The sequence below is a fragment of the Achroia grisella genome, unplaced genomic scaffold (assembly GCF_030625045.1).
Source record: "Achroia grisella isolate CSIRO2021 unplaced genomic scaffold, CSIRO_AGI_Agris_v1 utg4223, whole genome shotgun sequence".
NCBI lineage: Eukaryota > Metazoa > Arthropoda > Insecta > Lepidoptera > Pyralidae > Achroia > Achroia grisella.
The window spans coordinates 620,761-640,304 of record NW_026712852.1 but is presented as its reverse complement, the minus strand read 5'-3'; the positions used below and the strand labels follow the sequence as shown (position 1 = coordinate 640,304).

General features: G+C 31.1%; 1 protein-coding gene across 1 annotated transcript in view; it reads left to right on the top strand.

Annotated features, from left to right (window-relative positions):
• LOC131844888 (ras-related and estrogen-regulated growth inhibitor-like) overlaps positions 1 to 19,544 on the top strand; it is a 31,615-nt gene extending 12,071 nt beyond the window's left edge. The window contains exons 2-7 of the mRNA XM_059193875.1: positions 11,110 to 11,206; positions 13,115 to 13,171; positions 13,527 to 13,624; positions 17,413 to 17,607; positions 18,598 to 18,775; positions 19,441 to 19,544. Coding sequence (XP_059049858.1) covers positions 11,134 to 11,206; positions 13,115 to 13,171; positions 13,527 to 13,624; positions 17,413 to 17,607; positions 18,598 to 18,775; positions 19,441 to 19,544 — 705 coding nt within the window. The 5' untranslated portion in view covers positions 11,110 to 11,133. The remainder of the gene's footprint in view (positions 1 to 11,109; positions 11,207 to 13,114; positions 13,172 to 13,526; positions 13,625 to 17,412; positions 17,608 to 18,597; positions 18,776 to 19,440) is intronic.

The window sequence follows — 19,544 nt, the reverse complement described above, 5'->3', positions numbered from 1 at the left end:
TCTTCGTATTGTAGACATTATTTTAATGCGAATTGCGATAATTGTACATCGATTGTGTTGATTTTTTTTTAGTTTACCTAACCAAATGGCAATTGCGTTATGCTAGAATTTTGAGTGAGAAACAAAAGTCAGACGAAAAACAGAAACTTATAATAATTAATTATTAATGAATTATTCGGTTTCAATTAAATCAAGTAATTTTAATATTGTATAAATATAGTGTAACCCCGTGTTGATATTACAATCTTAAACATGGGTAAATATTTACTTTATTTTATCTGAAAGCAAATTTATAAAAATGTCCCAAGAAACATTTAGGGTGGCAGTTCCCATTGCCATCCCACGCACGGTATATTAACTTTGTTGTTTAACTACCTAATATTAATTTGAGTCTACGTGCTGAGCTGTTTAATGAGAGTAATTTGTATTGTAAGCGAAAGACAACAAAATGTAATCGACTTTTGTACATACGTACTGTGCACTTGAAAATCCTCATTACCCTAATTTTATATTGGGATATAACCTCCCGTGAGTCAGCCAACCGTTGGGCAAGTTTCATAACTGGGTTAAAAGATTATTGTTAGGTGTAAATAGGTCAAGTTTACAACAAATACCGACATTAACAGATGAACATTTTCAGTTTCAACTAGGTATTTGCGTTTTAAACATCCCATTGTTTAATAATAAAATTGTAGAGTGGAAGTTAAACATTAAATAGAATAACAACTATACTAACCAAATTAAACTTTTACTTCCAATAATTACGGTGATTAGTTCATATTAATTTGTTACATGGGCGATGATTAAATAAAGCATCTTACTACAAAAGTATACAAGTACATACATTTTGGGTACTGACGCAGCTGGTTGTAAAGAACATTGAGTCAGTTATGAATGACTTGACTTAGCCAATAATTATCAAGTTAGAGATTAGAAATTGACCTGATTACTTTCCTAGCAATGGGGTAATAGTTTCCATAACAACCACAGACTGATTATACACAGATTATACTTATTAGAAACAAATAGAACACATATCTCTATTTTTAATGATATAATTCACAAATTAACCAGGTCAAAACACAAATATTTGTGTTACCTTAAACACTTCTCCTCTATACCTTTATTGCTTTTGCTGAAGGCATCACTATCATTAACCTCGGTGCAGGTCATCGACTATTATATCGTAAATATTCCTTTATATTCAAGTAAATTAGTATATAGCGTAAAATATATGCAAGACTTTTTATAAATATTTAAATTCTATATAAGAGTAGATTACACGCACATACCGAGAGTCACTAGTAAGTACACACCTCGTACGCATGCACGCCTGTGGAATATTACAAGCTTACGCCTTGTTGTTTATTACAAAATAGTATGGATCGTAAAGCAAACTATGAAGTATGAAACATACACTTTACCAGGCCGATCCAGTGCGATCCACATCAACTGCCCACTGTTTGCACCGCTGTAGTACGGGAATATTTTGTAAACAAACGAAACAGTATCGAATCCTTCAGTTTAGGAGTAAAGATACACTAGAACGTATATATATACAATCGTAATATATATTTAGAACTTCTCATTTCCTTTATAGTTATTTCTAGCGTGAACCGTCCCTATCGGATACTCTAACACATTTTTTGTAATGACTTTGTGATAACATAAACGAATAAAAATATTTTTTGTCTCTAAAAAAGCAGGAAAGTAGCGGGAAACAGTTAGTATTAGTATATATTTACTAAGTATAATTAGTATTACGTTATAATATTTTATTTTTTTACTTTCATTTTTCATTTCATCACATAAAATTGTATGCAATAATTTCAACAATCAATATAAAATGACCCCAAACTCTATATTCCAGAGTTTCTATATCTACATACTATCTCTATCATCAGATCAGTTCTAAGATATCATGACATATCGCCGAACTTATGTAAACAAAGAAGCTTAAATACATGTACTATTCTTATGTATTATATTATGCAAATTGAATTCAAAATCAATATGTTCTCCATGTTTCTTAGTCTAATTAAAATATGATTATGGATGCTCTATGGTCCCTTCATATTTTAGTCTAAACTATAGAGTAATAACGAACATAGCGTATTCTATTACTTATAAAATATATTTTAGTTTTTAAATCGCATCAAAATGTACAAGTTCATTCAGGTGACTCGGTCATAGTTCATCACAGTTCAGATATACATAGATCTAGTGTTTTGAAGGGGACATCAAATAACTTAATTGAAGTGATTTGAAATTATAAACTTGAGAACCGAAGGGTAATTAATTATCTACATATAGATATGATTTACTTATTGTCTATTGACTCTATGGTATTCCTCCAAAATTTAATATCTTATATTACAACGTATATACCTAATAGTTACACGTGGCTTAGTCAGGGTGATAATTAATGTTATGAACATTTTACACCCCTACCTTATTATGTCTGACAAATTTTATCACATAATTTACTTATAAATTCAATTTCAAAATTATTTCATCAATGAAAAACACGACTATCACTGAAATATATATGAACATTTTTTCGACGTGTACTAATATCATTTACTCATGCGAGTAATATTAAAATACAGAAATGAATAGAAGTATCTATTCAAATAAGTTTATAAAAGCCTTTTTATGATTAAAGCTTCATATTGGATCTTTTATATCAATCTTTTGGAAAAATTACCTAAAATCTTGTAATACAAATTAAACAATTTGTATAAATACAAACCAAGTAGCATAAAATAATAAGATATAAATATTAAAATATGTAAATTATAAATTACTTTATATTATTATTATACATTCCTAAATAGTAAATATAAATTTTTATTTGCTCCTGCTTTAATTTTATTGTTAAGAACTGTGTAATTTTCTCCAACTCGTGTCAAGGCATACTATCAGCTAATTATAACAATAATCAAATTTATCTTTTAATATTTAATTTATGTCGCCGCCTTCGTTCTCGATTTTAGAGCGATGACTTGTAAGGTTCTTGTCCTCATTACGACGCAAACAAGTATCTTAAGACAATTTAAATAAGCTTATTATGCGCCAAGAAAAGTATAATAGAAATATGTAAAAAAACCTAATATCATTTCTAAATTAGATGGACCCATAGTTTTTTTCATATAAGTGAAAAACGAGATGGTTTAAAGAAGACTATATATTATAAAGCTTGCTATATGTTATAAAACCAAACCCCATTATCAAATAATAAAATTAATTTTAAAAACGTTCCTATAAACACATGTTAGACATAAGTAGTATAAAAATCTCGAAATCAATATATCAAAAAAGCCCTTGGAAACCAAAAGTATTATATACCTACTACAATTTAAATTAGGACATAAATCAACAGTTATTTATGCTATGCAACTATTCACGTAGTATTATTACTTCATAGATATGATTATAAATGTCTAAAATATATTGTTTTTTAATGTAACACATAATTAACTCAATTTTTATTTATGAGAGCTAAACCTGAACCCGCTTTGATGTAGCTTAGACTGCATATTAGTACGTATATCGATTATTTATTTCTCGTTGGAACCTCAAGATACAACTATGAAGTGTGATATATTGCGTAAAACCATCGACTACACTTTCTTGCTTTTGGTTGTTTGTGGTGTCGCTTAGAAGGTAGAATAGCTAAAATTTCTTCCGTTTCGAGATTTTTCCAATCGGTCAACGATTAATAGACTAAAACTTATATATAAATAATATTTAAGAAATAACTCGATTCGACCTTTTGAATAAAATTATAATTTAACAATCTTTAGATTTTTATTGTAACTTGTTATAATACTGAATATGCTGACATTGAAGTAAGGAATATAAAACAAAAATACTCTATCTACATTCATACAAAAGTAACTAATTTATGTGAGAATACATTGCAATACTTCAGCTAGTTTTAGTGTAACATAAGAAAATGCAATACCTAGTATTATTCACATTGCTAAGAAAACATAATTTATGTTGCGAATGCCAAGAAAAATTTTTCTTCATGTGACGTGTTCACGACCACTATTTCTGATCACGGAAATATCGGCGTTGTCAAAACAATATGATACCCATCCCACTGTACACATTGTCTTTAGACACTGTACAAATTTTCTCCTAGCAATAAATAAATTAAATACGTATATATATGTAAACTAATTATGTATGTATTTCATTTAGCTAGGAGAAAATTTGCTATTCTAAAGGCTATTTGTAGGCACTGTTTATTTTCAGTACTTTTGTATACCTATCATTTGCCTTTCAAAGTGAGGAAAGGCAAAATCATATAATTTTTTAATCATCATTATTTTAGCCAGTTGGATCACTCTTTTTCTTTGATAGTTTGTTATGTACATATACACACATTATACGTAACATACATATTTATTTAGGACGTGCATATTTATTTTCTGAAAGGCGAACGCTAAATACCTGTTATCGGATTCCAGTTTTCGACCACAAACTTCTTAATGATGTGTCGACATGCCCCTAAATCCTGGCACGTTGTACCACGCTCAAGATTTATGGCCATATAATAGCGAATAATCAAAACATAAAACAAATAATATCAAAGAGAGAACGAGGTATTCGTGTTTCAGAACCCGTTCAGTAGGTTTATTATCCCGTTGCTTGTTATTCTTAACTAAAAAATGATTACCTATCCATTTTCTTTGTAACTAATAACTGTTCCTAAAATGTGTATAAACAAGGATGTTTACATTCATTTTCTCTAATTTGTATTGAATAAACAGAAAACACTCTTCCTTCAAATATGTATTTGTATATCTACCAAAAAAAGATATTTATTTAATTCGCTAACTGGTCCAATATAATATTGTTATCGGATTATATGAATACGTCTCATATTTGTAATGTACTTGTATCAAGGTTTTTCTTTATTTATCTACATCTATGTGACATGGGCCTTGATATTGTCCAGTGTCATGACGCAACGTAACGCTAACCAAGGTCCCCGGGCCTTGGCAGTTAACCTTCGAATATCCTGTGGGAGAATTAACGCTCTCGCCTCGTCGATTAACGTGAAGGTCGCGTCCTGTATCCGAGCCTAAGAGGCTCGAGGAAACCTTCAGGAATGTCCCGAATACGTAAATGAGTCACAAAATTTTCCTTTCGGAAACAACAGACGCGATCGAGACGAAGGTCGTTCAATTTATCACGTTACTAACAGCGATAAGCTCTAGTGTTACTCAATTTATCATTTATACATATATATATATATCGTGGTTAGCTTTATAAAAGCGGATTATATATCTTACGCTAGTCAGGCAAAAGTTCGTTATTATTTATTTGTATTGATCTTAGTCAATGTCTAAAATGCCGTATACATTCTCGCAGTCTGCTCAACCCACGCGAAGGCTTAGCACCCACCTAAAGAGTAGTATGATCTCTGTAGTAGACCCACCATTTACTCCCACACAACGAATCTGTAACCTTTACAGTCGCTCAGTTTATATTATAAATGAAATGACCCAAGTTTACGCTCTAAATTAAATTTTATACACAAATTTCATGTTTCATACAAAATATGCGACTATACACACAGAAACCACTGAATAACTAGCCCAAACCACTGAATTTCTTCAATGAAAATTATATTGGTTATTTAGAATCTTATATAAAATAACAACATAACAGCTTAGATCGCAGTAATGGTAAAGCTTGGGTTAGTAAAGTACTATTCATGTATATTACTTTTCAACAGTTTGACCGTTAACATGTTTGCCATTTCAATATAAGTATATCCCGTATATCTTAGGAAAATCTATGATGATAACGATGTTATATTTACAGCTGTGAAAATGCAGCATGAAAATGTAATTACACAAAATATATATATTGTAACCGTATTTTATTTATTTTTATTCAAGTAATTGAACTTAAACTCAGTGACAGAATGTAGAGATCCTTATAAATAAATTGCTTGTTTATTTATTTATAAGGATCTCTACATTCTCATCTTATTTGTAACACTACTAAAATTAAAAAAAACTTTATAATCTACTCGTCGATATCGTTATTGTACAATTTAAAAATTATACCGTATTCTCAATTCATAGTAGGGTTGTAAATGTAATAGACATAAATAAATTTTCGCTTGAGAGCGACATGCTGAGCATCGCAAGTCATTCGCCACAAACCCATATTATACACACACATTATATTATTTTAATTTCACTATAAAGTAATGAGATTAATCCGTATGCAGACTATGTCGTAAGCACAATATGCTTATTAATAATTAAATCACAAAGTATCTCGAGGACCACGTTTAGTTCAGTAACAATATTATTTTACCTTAAAGTTTACTATCTATACTTTATTTGCAATACTATTAGGAATAAGAAGATAAATAAAACATGTAATGGAGAAAAAATCATTGCTTTACAATTTCGTTTCCTTGTAATTATAACAAACAATACCCCGCAAGTTACCAAACAAATTTGTGAGAGAAATGGATAAAATTAAGCCAATGCACTTTATATTAAAGAATAAGGATACTAAAACGTATAATCGTTAATTAACTAAAAGTGCCGACAACGTCAAATGAAAAATGTACAAATCCGACAAATGCTGCCAAAAAAAAGCGTACAGTTCTCGTCGCGGGGCCGGACAGGACATAATAAAATTGTGTTCTGCGGCGCCAAACATAAATAAACAGCGGTGCCGCTGTCAGCACGCGACGACGCGCGAATCTTGTACACAAAAATTATGTACCTACCTACCGTAGTAACATCGCCAAGTTTGCTGATCTTACTAATATTAAAAATACTCAATCAGTGCTTCAGAGTTTTTATAAAATTTCGTACGCGGGTGGATAATTTAGTTACGCAAGCAATTTTATCCTAATTCACACGGACAAAATTACTTTACATGAAATAATATAGTACTGTTCTTTCAATTTAGTTATATCGCAGACAATATAATATTACGTAGTTATATGAATATTGTTACCAACTGGTAACAAGTAATATTTAAAGGCAGATCTACTTATTTTATCATAAAGCTACAACTCATTGAAACTATTTGTCCATATTCCCATTATGTATTTCACTCAAATATTGAACAAAAATTAATTATGTAGTAGCGATATTAATGGCAATAACGTTGTTATATCTGATAATACACTAAAAGGTACATATTCGTTACATAAAGATAAGCAAAATCCCATAATATATAGATATAGCTATCACGTATAAACAACATGACTTACAAAAAGACTTGCTTCCTAGTTATAATTTAGTTATTATCATTGTCTATTAACCAAATGTGCTTATAAATATTTTTTTTTTCTAGTAATTAATTAGAATAGCTTCGTAACAGAAATAGTGACGAATTTGGTAATTATTTTACTTCCTTGTGTTGTAGTGTCCTAAAAAGTAGTTTGGTGATGACATTAAGACAACGTATTCAAAAATATAACAAACTGTTTTATATAAAATTAATTTGGCAGAACATCGTCTAGTTATTTTTAATGATATAGAAGTAAAAGCAACGATATTAGGTAATAAAAATTCTAATACAACAGACTTCTTTGACTAAAATGGTAGACAAGCTAATGGTAATATTATTCGGCACCATATGTATAAATACATGAATTATATAATATATTATCGATTGACTATTAGAAGACAGTCTCATTAAAATCTATCGAAAATATTACTATTAAAATATATACATGTATTACTACTTTGTAAGATGATAAAATTAAGCAAATTACAATCCATTGACAATCTTAAAGAAGAAAAATATATAATATTATTCTTAACAAAAAAAAGAAAGGTCTGTATAGAAATTGCGTATTGGCCGTAGACTGTTTATGTTTAAGGACACCTGTTGTACACCCATCGGTTTCATTGTATTGTAAACAATTTCTCCAACGTACATGTATTGAACGGGTCGTACCCCATCCAATATCTACATGTCGATGTAGCTATTGAATGGGTATTATAATGAATTTGCGTAAGCTCATACCTACTCTCATTTTATAAACAAACAATGTTGTTTACATTAACGGTAGGTTATATTCAATTTGGTATTATATCAGTAGATTATATCACAAATAATTTAACATAAACTTTGACAATTCTCTATTGTTCTATATACGCCTCGGTATCATCTTTATTATGTTATTATATTATACCTATTGACTGTAACTATAGCATGTGTACATACACTTAAGTTTATTTAATTTAATATCTGTAATATTATATTATATATTATAATTATATATATATATATATATATAGCAAAAAAATATGCCTAAGGTAACTCTTTTGATAATGTCGCGAAAGTATATTTTTTAATCAAATTTTGATAGTTATGATGCGTCAACAAGACTGCAGTGATTGAAAATCCGTGTAAGAATTTTTCATCTATATCTGTGATAAAAATCCCTTATTGTTATGAGAATGACCTTATTGCTAGTGACCCAATAGAACATAATAAACAACCATGACAATAAAACACAGTAAACAATTACCGTAACAAAGAATTGCAACAAATTACAATAACAACAACCTAGCGTTGAGTCCAATTAATTCTTACATAAAAACACTTCCAAAACTAACGATTTCCCCGGGAGTATTATTGTCGATAGGTAGTTACGAGTATATACGTCAAGTTGACGAGAGAATATTTTTCATTTGCTGGGTTATTCAACCATTAGAGTAGGCGCTGACGCAGGGCTTTGCTCTAAATATATAATGCTACATGCCTCATTACCCTCATGTCGCACTAGCAGCAACTGCTATTTAAAATAAAAAGAAGTACATTAGCAGACATTATGTCTGGTTGTTTTATTTTATTTTTGTCTAATAAGGATTCTGCACAATTCTGAACTAAAAAATATCACTTTTATTGTCTTAATTGAATATATTATCTAGAGCCAACAATTCTCCCGTATAGCAATACTACCGTATAGTAATACAGTATAATGACTATAAAAACATGTCAGATAGAAATAGTTAAAACGTAATTAAAAGACATAAGAATTTAGCAAATATGTTCGTCAAAAGGATATTGATACAGATATACATTGAATTGAATGCCAAAGATATATAATCAGACATGTGTATAATACGATAGACTGTTTGAGAGAAAAGTCTAAGAAAAGTCTCCAAAGTTGATATACATGATGTCAGATACAGAGATGCGAAGGATAGGAACAAGATAGTAAATTTCTAACGTGAAATATGTGATAGGTATGTATGTCACTAAAGTTTTTGTCCTAAGAATAAGACAACAAGAATAGCATAAACCAGGTATTATTATTCATGTTGATCTTAAAAGTGTTTCTTGATAGAAGATATATTCACTACTTTTCGGTGAACCGTCAATATATTTACCACTGCCAGTTGATATTAAGTAAATTCATAAACATTCACAACTATAAAATGTTAATGGGATGATATAAAAAGTCACAGTACTGGAGTTTAATTCATGTAACATAATACATGAATTAAACTCCAGTACAATCATAAAAGTTCTTTGCATTGTGGTTTGATCTAAATATTGAATAAACTATCAGACACAACCAAAATTCTATATTTTTACTGTGACTTTTTATATCATCCCATTAACATTTTATAGTTGTGAATGTTTATGAATTTACTTAATATCAACTGGCAGTGGTAAATATATTGACGGTTCACCGAAAAGTAGTGAATATATCTTCTATCAAGAAACACTTTTAAGATCAACATGAATAATAATACCTGGTTTATGCTATTCTTGTTGTCTTATTCTTAGGACAAAAACTTTAGTGACATATCATATTCAATACTAATAATGACTAAAGTTATGCCTCCTCAAACATAGCGGCAACTTCGAAGTATTCAGTCTGTTATTTCGAAGTTATTTCAAATGATAAATCACGTCCAAGATATCTTTTATCACTAGGGGCATATTATGAAACTGTTATAACTAAATTACACCGCAAATAACCTAGATGAATCATGTGACGTCTTTTCAGTCGACGTCACTGCGAAAACTGCGACTAATGAATGAAAGTATTGCTCGCCAACTAGAGATGGCATGAGTCTTATCTCCATGTTGTTTGCCATTTGGAACTCGCTCAACTAGTAATTAAATATGTACGAAATAATTTATATCCTCGTGAAGAAATCTAGTAAAGTTGTTGGAAGACTTTATACGATACTATAACTGGATGAGATATGCCAATAAATTACTAGGTACTGTAGTAAAATTATCATGATACAAGAAACGATATTGCAAGAGTGCGACCTCTAGTGTAACAATCGTATAACGGACGGACCACATGCTTGTTGCCTCTCGTGTTAACCAAATATTATCTTTAATTAAACGAGGAAATTTAAATGTAATATTTAAGCAAACCCCGCGAAATGGGAAGGAAATATTTGAATATCAAAAAAGTAGAATTTGGTGAATTATGTGTAAAGTGAAACGAATGTAGATACGCATTAAAACTGTGGGCGGATATTACAAATAAACCTCAGTTAATCGTGTTTTCCCGTTCTACAGATAACGTGAATTTCAAACATCGGTAGTGTTCAATTTTATATGATCAACAACATAGCGGAATAAATAAATAATGATATTTGTAATAAAAATACTAAAATTGAACCTTTATAAATTTTATGACGGCAAAACTCAAACTAACGACAAGGGGTTCCTATATTCTCAACAGACTTCAAAACGCAGGAAATTCTGAACACCATTACATTACTCATAAGTTTGGTTATATATGAAATCGGTTGTGCTATCTGACTTTGAAATTGTTATTGGTATTTTGGAAGTAAATCAATGAATATGTCGATATCTTCACATTTAAACTTTTTTCTTTGTTGTCTGGGTCAAATATGAGAATAGCCTTACTATTAAGTACAATAAATACCACCAGTACTGCTACATCACACGCCAGGCGGTTTGGCATAGCACATTATTACAAGTTTTCGTTCTCTTGCACTAATGTATTTCTGTGTTGTTCTGTTCGTGTAGTTATTCGACTCTTGCAACTTACTTTGTAACTATCGACTAACCTTAAATATTCATTTATGTAATATATTTCTTTTGTTACAGATAATAAGGCAATCAGTTACAATTATGAGGGACGAACGCCCGAGCCTACCGCGTGTGCGTATAGCCGTCATCGGCAGTTCAAGAGTTGGCAAGTCCGGTAAGAAAACACACGAAAATACACCTAGTACATAAACATTGTCGACTGTCGTTCCTATGATTTTTCGCGAATTTACATTCCACCGTTTATTTCGTCTTGCGACCCAAATTCACAAGAATCTGTCATAATCTAATTGGTTTCATAAGTCGTCAGAAACACTCATTTTACTTTCCTTGCATTACTTTGTTCCAGAGTAAAATTGGATTAGGCTATATAAATTTGCTTTTGTCCTAGTTTATTTATATATAATATAACAATCTAAAAAAAGAATAAATTAAATTTATCGATTCTACTCTATGAATCAGTCTTTCGAGCTGGCGAAGCCAAATAAACAGTTACGAGGAAATCAGTAGAACTCGTAGGACCTTCTAGTAACATTGAAATGTTATACTATTTTTAAGTTTGATTGAACTTCCAATATCATGCGTAACTTAATTTATTTTAAGAATAATGTTTATCTTGTCTATTTTTATTATACATGGTTCGATATGATCGAAAAGTGCAATACCTAAGTTATACGAAAGCTGGACGAAATAAGACTACAATCAAAGGTTTAAATACAAGAATAATAATAAAGATCATGAACTAGTGTATTCTTCGTCTCTGCTTCACACACAGAAGATAGAATCTTACAACATTACAATAAGAGGATTACAACAGCACAGATTTTCAATGTATTTCTATAAATATTTATTTAAATGTGGTAAATTGAAGTACAAGATATGGCAAAGAAATTACAAGGTACAATGGTAACGTAGTCCTCCGTTTTGGCACGATACATAAGGATACTACTGGCTTCATACGATGGCGTAATATCCGTGGTGTTGTTCATGTACTTATATAGACTACGGTACAAATTTGCATCAGTTTAGCAATCTACTTACAACCAATACTTTACTTCCTTACCTACACATCCACTAAGACACAATTTCTTGTAATTCTCACTGTAACAAGAGATAAGGTAAAGCATCCAGTTTGCAGGTCAGCCATTTGTTATGTATGTAGCTCACCAGTCTGCATAGCGATGTAGGTGGGTGATGTAATCTTTATTGAGCACTATGTTTTACTTAACATTCCAATCTAGTGCTGATCAATCAATCAATCTGTTCACGAGTTTGTACTACAGGCTACAAATCAGCTTAACTCGGTTACTAGTTCACAATCCAGGTCACACACTAGACACATTTGTATATGTATATTACACATCGACAAATATGTGTAATATACATATACAAATGTGTCTATACAAAGAAGTTGCTAGTAAGAAAACTAATCATTTGAAAAGTAAACAGCTTATAGGTGTATGCATAGAAACCAAACTTTAAAGGGATTAACAGAACAAATAGTAATAGTGGTAATATAGTACACCCACCTGTACTAAGAATATAACCGGCGGGCACTAATGGATGATAGGTTGAAGATGAAATCAGTTCAGTTAACGTATCGTGGCGAATACATCAGGAATTTATCCATCACCAGGAAGTTGACCGGTTAGGGTGCAACATTAGCATTGATATCACTTAGCCCCCACGACAGATAACATAATTGCTTTAATTGATAATAATCCCTTCTACCGTTAGAAAACAACAGATTTAAATGTATTTGTTGGTGTTAAATGTTTATGTGTGGCTATTCATCAGTGAACACTACACTTGAAGTTTTAAAATTCCAGAACATGTATAATTTTAGCATACTGTACATAAAGTTTTTAAGAGACAGGACGCTGGCATTATTTATTATTTTAATGGAATAATGTACAAAATATTGAATTCTATCTATAATCTATATACTACTAGCAGGAAAGAGAAGATAAATGAATAACTTTTCTAAAAAGTACTAAGACAATATCTTTTACATTTACATATTGTATTACTATAATGTTTAAAATTCATTTTTCTTTTGTTACAGCACTGATTGTTCGTTACCTTACAAGGAGATACATCGGAGAATATCACTCCAATACAGGTGAGTTTACCATATATAAAACATATATATTATTAATCCAAATTAATAATACAAATGCGAAAGTGTTACATTTTTACGACTGTGGCTTGTTTGACATTTCAAGCATTTTCAACCTAGTGAACTGCTGACGCTATTTCGTGAGAAGTCTCCAGTTGAGACCATACACATAATCAGCCCGTTGCTGAACAGGCTATGTAAATAATAAACATATTTTTCAATCATTTGTTTTTTTAATAAACTATAACATTAGGTTTCAATACAGAGCAACTATCATAAATTTAAATTACACTTTCCTAATTACCATAATTTTGTATTAATAATCACTTAATTCTTAAATGTGTTTTTTCTTCTACAGATCTGCTGTACAGACAAACGGTACCTATAAATGGCACACCAGTAGAATTAGAAGTAATTGACGTCTCCGGCAATTCCGACAAATTTCCATCTGAACAGGTAATTAATCAACAGCAATTTGTTACTGTCGTCACTCCACTCAAATAGAATACTAGAACATTCTTTGTCATATCTAATCGATGTTACCAGATCACAATTTTTTTTACTACCAATTTTTTTTTCAAATTCACATTAAAAATCCTATTTGGAAGAAAAAATTCGAGGCAAATGAAAAATAAATAAGTTTGATTTTAGATTGAGGAGACAATCTAAAATCAAACTTATTTATTTTTCATTTATTACTCTTTATTGCACCTTTAAAAAAAAACAAAATTAAACAGATTATACATAGTATGTAGGATACGAAAGGCGGTCTTATGGCTTAAGCGATCTCCGCCAGACAAGGCTACAAGCTTACTATTACTGTTTGTAGCCTCTCGTGAACCATGAAAAATGTTATAACGTTTTGTATACCTCGTAAATCCATAACCTTCGCTTTGACCATTCTATTTCAAAGATTAGGAATTAATACCAGGCTATATAATAAAATGTAGGTTAATGCAGGTTTCCAGACCTTGCCACATTAAAACAATCTTCAGTAATATTTGTGTAGTTATACGAGTTTTTAAATGCCCATGAGACGACCTCTGTTTGTTAAATCACCAGAAGATTAGGGATGTCTGCGATGTTGTAAACACAAAGTCAAGGTTCATACTACTATTCATATAATCAGTTTTAGATTTTAATTGTTTTACAGCCGACAGTGAAAATCAAGGATTATGTTTTCATTTCACTAGAATGGTAAATAAAACTGACCACCTGATGGCTTATGAAAAGTTGTAACCGCCGCCCATAAACATCACTGTAGTTTAGGCATTATAAAGTCTCACACTTGTGATACTTTTTATATGATATTCTTGAGGTTTAAGGTGATGAATACTTTCGAAAAACAAAATGTAAACAAAACACATAGGAGTAGAAATATTAGAAACAGGGAGCAAGTCTGCGTCTAATATAATAGGTACTTCTAAAGGAACTTAATATTTGTTTGCCAGGTACGTATTATATATTTTTTTAAAAATGAACACTTTCTACTTGATAACATTTTCAAAGACAAAGCTATCACGCTGTATTTCCGTCTATTGAATATTCTATAATAATAATAATATTCTGCAATATCCATTTACAATTAAACAAACTATATCGGCGTTAACTATCATTATGTAATATGAAATAATAAAACATGAAATATTAAGTGCGTTTATTTACTACTTCCGTAAACATAAACATCTAAAATCCAGTTATAGGTACTTTCGTAATTTTTATCAGTATGTGCGAAATGATTATAAATAACATTACGCTATAATAATAAACAAATCTCAGATGATCTCAATCTACATAAGAATGAGTTTGAAATAATAAAAAGAGTTATTACATATAATTTCACATATACCAATGCCCTATACAACAAATCAAATATATGATCGCAGTTTAGATGCCCTTCCGCCTTGGAACAACACGGACGAGAGCCTTCCGCAAACAAAATGCGTTATTAAACGTAGACTGAACCCGTTTTACGATATAACAAATAGGTTAATCGTTGCAAATATAATATACACGATGGAAATGTGGGCCGAGCTAGTGGCCTGCAAGCGCGTGCAGTATGACTCTTCTGTTTACAGTGTTATGCTACCGGTGCATTTTGCCACCTTTAGAATAGTTTCAACTACACTATACTCACTCAGTTTCTTATCCAGGGTTGCCAGTTACATCGAAATATAACTTTTATATATTAACTATAATTAAAGAATATTGTAAAATTAAAATAAAATATTAATTTGCAGTATATTTTTATACATTGTACATATATGTATAGAGACCAAAATTTTTTTTGGATTTTAAAAAAAAAATAAAATGGATATTTTTTAATAACTATTGTCAATGTGACCATACTTTCTGTCTGATGGAAATTAGAAGTTTGCTCTCGCAACAGCTAAACTTCATTTTAATGACGTGCAACTATTTCGCGCCCCGCTTCATAGCCTCAGAACTATAAATGAAGAAGAATGGGTAGGGGAAAATATATGGAGACACACACGCTTATTTTATTGAAAATATCACATTTGATTGACGTGTTAATAAAATTAATGAATAATGTGATAACATTTAATTGCACTTATTTGTCTTTCACAGAACATTACACGTTCATTAACAGATTTAATGATACTTAACTAAGTAGTCATTAGCGACAATTTATGAAACGTCTCTGAGCGCGATCGTATAATTCATATTATCTAATGTTAGTACTAGTTTCTTTTAATACTTTATGACTAAGAAACTTTAAAATAGATTAAAAATAGAATACAGGAACAAAATTAAATGTGTGATATTCTCCTTATTATTTTTATGTATGCAGCCTAGATATGTCAGTACTAAACGAGTATTCAGTTACCACTTTTTATTATACAAATAACGTTGTTTTCTCTACCTAGATTTTTTACAGACACGGATTTTTACGCGAATTGTTACATTAAGGTAAATGAAACGCTGAAACTTTAATTTGGAATTATTACCGACCCACTTACATTGTTTCAGTGTCTTCCTAATATAAAAAATATTGCGCAAAGGATTATATTTGCAATGAAAATTGTTTCATAAAACTATTTTTTTTAGTACAAACTTTAGTTGAACGTCGCATAAGTTATATAAATCTTGCCCAATTTTGACTAACTACTGTATACTTAAAATGTAATGATGTCTGCTCTCAACGCTCTGTATTACGCAATCTTTGACGTGATTTCCAAATTGCTTCCTGTTTACTTGAAACATACAACCAATGAACAGTAATCAATACACTTAAAAAACTGATATTTATTCAGTTTTTTTTCAGTTTCATTAAACTATTTACCATAATTTTAAAATTATAAAGTTAGATATTTTAACTATTGGCAGTTATTTAATAATTTTGTTCTATAATACCAGTAATTACTCTATTAATATATACCAGATATTATATTGGGCATTCTTTTAAATAATTGTAAGTTGCATATCGGATAGTAACAAATACAAAAATATTTTCAACTTTCGTGCTTCATCCATTCCATTCATTATTACGTTGGAGTATTTTTGTCCTCGTCCGGGATTGTCCAAGGTTTGTTGTGTTTCTGTGGTTTAGCGAATCTTACTTCATTCCATGTTCACAATGACTGATGCTAATCAGAAGTTGTCTCGCAGCGTGGGTGAGCTGCTGAATCGTTCATACAGCTAATTTTAACATGGAATGTTGGCTCCGACGCAGTAATTAATCACACATACTTCTAGTCCACTGTCTAGTCTTTTATGCAAAGTGTCCTGTCCAGTATTTTTAGGAAAAATGTTATTGCTTTTACCAGATTATGATGCATCCTGCCCATTAAAAAGCAAAGTGAATCTGTACGTGGAAAAAGTGTGATCATTATGTATTTCAACACACCATATTAATATTGATCCTGTCCAAAAACATTAAAATTGTAAACATGTTTGTTACTTTCATCGGATTGTTTATTTTTTATTATATTGGACATTATAAATATAAACTACGCCAAATTTATTATTTTTATGAACATAACAAGACAATTATAAAGCATGAAATTAGTTAAAAATAAGCAAATACAAGTAAAATTACTAAATACAAAATCCTAACACCTTAATCTTCAAGAATGGGAACCTGAGCATCGAACGTCTCAGAGCATTCAGTACTGTCTTTTGAACTATGACTTGGCGACGATTACCATTTCCATCAAATTCGTTTAAATACAAAAATAAATTAAATTTAAAACAAATACAAGTTGTTCTATTCTTTGTTACAGATTCAATGGGCAGATGCCTGCTTATTAGTATACGCAGTAACAGACCGTAATAGTTTCGAATATGCAACACAAGTATTGGAGGCGCTGAAGAGAAACCCCACCAACGGCAGTCCGGCACATACACCTGCCAATACACCAGCAAATATGCCCCTCGCTTTGTTGGGCAACAAAACGGACTTAGATCACTTACGGCAGGTTAGTTAAGTTTTAGAACTTTAGCAACTTAAGTTTTAAAATTAGATATACATGTATATCTAATTGTAGTATATGTGGCTATTCTCTTTGGTCGAGTTTATCTATAACGTTTGTAGTCGATGGTTATAACGTACTCTGTACATTTTACAGAATATAAAATAGCGGAAGCCTATAGAATTCGCTTTTTATTTAAACTAATATTTAATAACAGTACATTAATAAAAAATAATATTCAATTTGCAAAATTTACAAAATATTGCATTAGATTTCTTTTAGTTGATACGCAAAATTATAAATACAACAGTTTTCTTAGTATTTAAATGTTTACTATTAATTCAGACCTTGATTCTTCAAAAGTTGAAGTGTAATGCTAATGTCTATCATCTTTTGTATATGAAGCCAGTTTTTATATTAAAACGTGATGGATTGCTTACAGTAGTTTACTACAGTATATTTTGGAAACCTAATTGCAAATCTATACTTTCATCAGGTTATAACATCAGTTACCTTCGATTCCATAAATATTACCTACTATACACGATGCAATAGGATTCCAGTTTCAAACTTTTCACGTATTTGTTATGAAGACAATGGAGTGTCTTCAGTATATAGCTATACAAAATGCACAATATCATCGTGGTATATAGCTGTCTTTACATCATACCTGACAGACAGTTTCCAGTTTTCACAATACAAGTAGACACATAGTCACTTGAAAACCATTCGAACATAGACATTTGTATCTCTAGGCTCTTGTTTTCTATTGAAAGCCTGCCAGGTTGGAGGCGTGTTCAATTTTGAAACTTACAGCAAGTAAAATAAGGATAACTTTACTGATTCAATATTAACAAAACAGATATCTGCAAAATAAGCATTTCAAAAATAATATCGAATTTATTTTTAATGATTACATTACAGTATTTTAATTTTGTTTAATTTTAAATTATGTGTGTATTACATAATTAAATGTAAATTTGATATTTGTGATAGGTATCAACAAAAGAAGGTCAGACGGTAAGCGCAGCACATGGAGCCTCCTTCAGTGAAGCCAGTGTTGCGGACAACTCCGGCGATCTCTACCGTTGCGTCGATCGTCTTCTCGCAGAGGTGCGGACACCACAGCGCACACGCAAATTCTCTGTTACAAAAATGCTCGGCTCACTTATAGGTAAGTTATATTTTGAATACATTTAGAAACTATACATATTTTTAAAATGTAATTTATGGGTTACATAGTGGCGACATTTAAATTGCTACTTAGCGTGATGAGTGTATCGTAGCATATGTGCTATGGCAGAGGAGGTTAATTTTTATCGAACTAGTCTGAACTACTGTCGTAACGTAACACATCACATCACATCCCGAAAGAATATTTATGTTATTCCTTCATACGCATAAATTTCATACAATTATATTACATGTAACCACGCGGTATATGGAATCAATTATTATTGTATACTAGCGACCTATCCCGGCTTCGCACGGATGTTCAGTACTATAATACGCATGTATTATACATATAAACCTTCCACTTAAATCACTCTATCTATTGCTGAGAACTGCATATAAATTCGTTAAGTAATTTATAAGATTCACGGAATGACCCCTATCATTGCGAGTGCAGATGGCACTCCAAACCTGCAGTAGGATTTATGGAGCGGCTGAAGGCCAACTCCCACCTGATGGATACTACTTCAGCCTGAGGGTATCGATAGGGGTTCGTACTCGGCTGGCCGTCGTACTTTCGACCCCTTTTTAAATTGAACGGGGGGTCGATCGAAGAGTGCTTAACGTTTCATAGAATTTGTGTCTCATACCAAGAAATCGTTGCAGGTGGTGCGGGTAACAATAATTTGGGAAACCGTAGCGGTTCAGTGGTGGCGTGCCCGCGCGTGCCCACGCCAACGCGGCCGCCGCTGGCCGCCGCCGCGCCCTGA